The sequence below is a fragment of the Mastomys coucha genome, unplaced genomic scaffold (assembly GCF_008632895.1).
Source record: "Mastomys coucha isolate ucsf_1 unplaced genomic scaffold, UCSF_Mcou_1 pScaffold21, whole genome shotgun sequence".
In the NCBI taxonomy this organism is placed as follows: Eukaryota; Metazoa; Chordata; class Mammalia; order Rodentia; family Muridae; genus Mastomys; species Mastomys coucha.
In genome coordinates this window covers 115,637,727-115,641,348 of record NW_022196904.1, presented here as the reverse complement: position 1 = coordinate 115,641,348, position 3,622 = coordinate 115,637,727, and the positions used below count along the sequence as shown (strand labels likewise).

General features: G+C 48.2%; 1 protein-coding gene across 1 annotated transcript; it reads left to right on the top strand.

The window, feature by feature from the left end:
* Positions 1 to 207: 207 nt before the first annotated feature.
* On the top strand, positions 208 to 2,644 carry Nupr1 (nuclear protein 1, transcriptional regulator). The gene is made up of 3 exons (XM_031384618.1): positions 208 to 536; positions 867 to 1,011; positions 2,338 to 2,644. Exons 1-2 carry the CDS (start codon positions 425 to 427, stop codon positions 995 to 997), a joined length of 243 nt encoding a protein of 80 aa, XP_031240478.1. The 5' UTR covers positions 208 to 424; the 3' UTR covers positions 998 to 1,011; positions 2,338 to 2,644.
* The last annotated feature ends 978 nt before the right edge of the window (positions 2,645 to 3,622 follow it).

Here is a 3,622-nt window from a genome sequence, read left to right as displayed (position 1 = left end):
GTGTGTAGCTGTGACCCAAGCCCAGGAGGGGTTTGTGGCAGATACTGAAATGATAGGAAGGACTGGCCCATCTGAGGCCCTCTGCTCTCCCTGGCCAACATCCCAACGACTGTTTGTACAGATCCTGTCCGCTCCCTCCACCCCCAGAGGCGGGAGCTTTCCACGTGGAAAAACACAGCTGGGCTTGGGTGATTCCTATGAGGGAGGAGGAAGGGGAGGGTGCTCCTCTCTGCTCAGGACTGGTGTCTATGGGCCCAGTTCTGGGGTAAGGCCAGATTGCATCAGACAGGGCTTGGAGGGCGGGAGCCAGCCCTGTGATCTAAGGAGGAGAAAGCATTATAAGTAGGAGTGAGGGAACTGGGAGAAGGCAGACATTCAGAAAAGGAGACGCTCGCAAGACTTTGGAGAAAGCAGTCCAGGCGTGATGGCCACCTTGCCACCAGCAGCCAACCCTTCCCAGCAACCTCTGAACCTTGAGGATGAAGACGGAATCCTGGATGAGTACGACCAGTACAGCCTGGCCCATCCTTGTGTCGGTAAGGTCTGCGTGGCAGCTCCTTGGTCGGCCCTTCCACCTCTCACCTCTTACCCCAGCTTACCTTTCCTAGCTAATCTATTCCCAAGTAACCCCTTCTAGTCTCATCGACTGAGTTCTGTCTTCCTCAACCCCAAGAACTCACACGTGAGCATCCCTCGTTCTATACACGAATAAACAGCAAGGGTAGAGTGCTTCAGACACATGGGGTGAACACCGTACTCCGGCCCTTCTGCCCTACCCACGCCTAAGCTCCCGGCCTGTTTTTGTTCCTATCCTAACCTCACACACTTCTGCCTGCCTGTGTTTCCTCCACCTCCTGCCACACCAGTCGGGGGAGGTCGGAAAGGTCGGACCAAGAGAGAAGCTGCGGCCAATACCAACCGCCCTAGCCCTGGTGGGCATGAGAGGAAGCTGCTGACCAAGTTCCAGAACTCGGAAAGGAAAAAGGCCTGGCGCTGAGACCCGAGCTGGAGGTGAGGAGCCAAGAGCCAGAAAGCCAGTAGAGGAGACAAGCCTAAGTGTGCAGAGTGGGAAGTGGAGTATCAAAAGGTAGTCCTGGTGAGATGGCTCAGCAGGTAGAGGCACTTGCAGTAGGACAACCTGTGCTTGATCTCTGGGACCCACCTGATGAAACCACATGATGAAAGGGGAGAGAACCAACTGCAAGCTGTGTTCTTTTTTTTTTTTTTTTTTTTTTGATTTTTTTGAGACAGGATTTCTCTGTGTAGCCCTGGCTGTCCTGAAACTCACTCTGTAGACCAGGCTGGCCTCAAACTCAGAAATCTGCGTGCCTCTGCCTCCCAAGTGCTGGGATTAAAGGCATGTGCCACCACTGCCCGGCAAGCTGTGTTCTTGAGGGGGATCCTGCAAATATCCAGGCAGGGAAGTGATAAGAATGAAAACCACATTCAGATGGATTTCCATCAGCTTGGATCAGACTTCAGGGATCAGATGCCAGGTGGTTCACTGCCAGCATATTTAAAATACAGTACAATTTTGGGAAGAGGTTTCTAGGCAACCATCAGTCCAATTCCAAGAGCACAATAAAGTTTAAGGTGTGACTACACAGAAACATGTGACTGTGAGGGTGGGTTCTAGAGCTAAAGGCCTAGAATCTAGTGTGGTCTCTGACCAATAGCATGGAGGTCCACAGGCAGATGTGACGTCTCTCCTCAGAGTGGGTACTGGTCTAGGGAGGGAAGAGTCTGGGATAATAGTTCCGGAGAACTTGAGTGAGGTCTGCCTCTATAGCAAAAGCTGGGGAAGGTTTGACTCCACACAGAGCAAAAAGCTTACCGGGTTGTTAACAAAATCCACTCTCAGATTTCTGGATGTAATACAGGTATTTGACTTCATCTCCTGCCATGAGGAGACACCCGGCATGATGAACACTTTTGGTTCTTAGTGCTTCTCTTCCAGTACAAGGACCTCTGTGCCCCCAATGTCCACTGACTTCCACATGCTCAAAGTAGCACATGAGAATACACATGTGCACATATGCATGCAAACACATTGGCATATCGATAAATGAAAAAAAAAATAGTGTTGTCTTATGACACTATTTTTATTCTACATCTAGAATAATATGGGACCCATATTTGACTGAGCTCCTTGGCAACCAGTGTGGGGAGGGAATTTCTTATAGAGCCTTTCCAATGAAGAGGAAATTTGGTTTATGGAAAGGGAAACTGACAGATAGAGTCAAGTACTTCTTTAAGGTTATAGAAAATATGAGTAGGAAATCTGGAATTCAAACTCTGATCTCTGTCCCTTTCATTGCCTGCTTTCCCTCTCCACAGATGAGGCCAGACCACAGACACCACACCCAGCAATGGATACAGGACACCACACCCTGCAATGGATACAGGACCTTGGAGAAATTAGGAGTTGTAAGCAGGACTTAGGCCTGCTTGATTCTTTCCCACCTCAGTGAGGTTCTGGAGAGGGAACACCAAGATAAAGCCCTTCCAGACCCAGCAAAAGGGCAAGATAGGAGCAAGAAGCAGAGAGTGGATGGGCTGAGCTAGGAAGGCACCCCCAAAAAGAACTGTGGGAGAAATTGGATGCCCTTGGGTGGCAGCAACAATAAACCATACAGTAGTGACAGCTTTTGTGTGTGCGTTGTGTGTCTTTGTTGTGTTTGGGTGTGTTGTGTCTGGCTGTGTCCATGGTGTGTCTCTCTTAGGAGACTATCTGGAATGGGAGTTTCCTTATTACATAGCATAGGGGGCTGTGAACAGTTCTCTCTTATTGTTGCCTTATTCTAATGTTTGTGGATGCTTTGAGATGCCTGTTTCTATGGTCTCTTCTGGGGAAATTGCTTTGTTTCCTTGAAATGCCGCCCCAGAGACAAACTGGCCAGTCCCCTACACATTCTTGAGCACAATGAGGTCCTATTATATAGAACTATTTTTTGAAGAGAATGTTACTATAATACCATTTGCAAAATGAAGAAAAAAAAAAACCTCAACAACCCAAGATTTAAAACATGCAGAGGATTTGTTCTAAGTGACTGAGGGCTCAAATTCAGGCATGGAATAATAGGCTGGCTTCCAGAACGGGGTGATTGGTGAGCTGTCGAGAAAGTTCTCCCTAAGCATGGTAGGTCGGTGGGTCTCAGGACCAGAATTCCAGGTGAATGTGGAGCAAATGAGAAGATGGTTGGAACCAAGTATAGAGTTGCCTGAGGTCTGAGTTTGGACTGCTGTAATCTCACTCAGATGAAACAAGGTAGAGTGCTCTTTCTTGAACACACAATAGCTCCACGAATAAATACTCATAAGTTACAGGTGGCATTCTATTGAGGCTGGTCTCAAACTCCTGAACTCAAGTAGCCCTCTGGCCTCAACTTCTAGACATCCATACCACCCTCCTACTTATCCTATCTTTTTTTTTTTTTTCTCTGAGACAGGGTTTCTCTGTTGTAGCCTTGGCTGTCCTGGAACTCACTCTGTAGACCAGGCTGTCCTTGAACTCAGAAATCCGCCTGCCTCTGCCTCCCAAATGCTGGGATTAAAGGTGTGCGCCACCACTGCCCGGCTATCCTATCCATTTTTTAAAAATTATTTATTCATTTTATGTATA

Excerpts from the sequence above, each read along its gene's own strand:
- Nupr1 (XM_031384618.1), top strand. The coding sequence starts at position 425 with ATGGCCACCTTGCCACCAGCAGCCAACCCTTCCCAGCAACCTCTGAAC. Across the intron at positions 537-866 it reads CCTGGCCCATCCTTGTGTCG|TCGGGGGAGGTCGGAAAGGT; the intron begins GTAAGGTCTGCG and ends CTGCCACACCAG.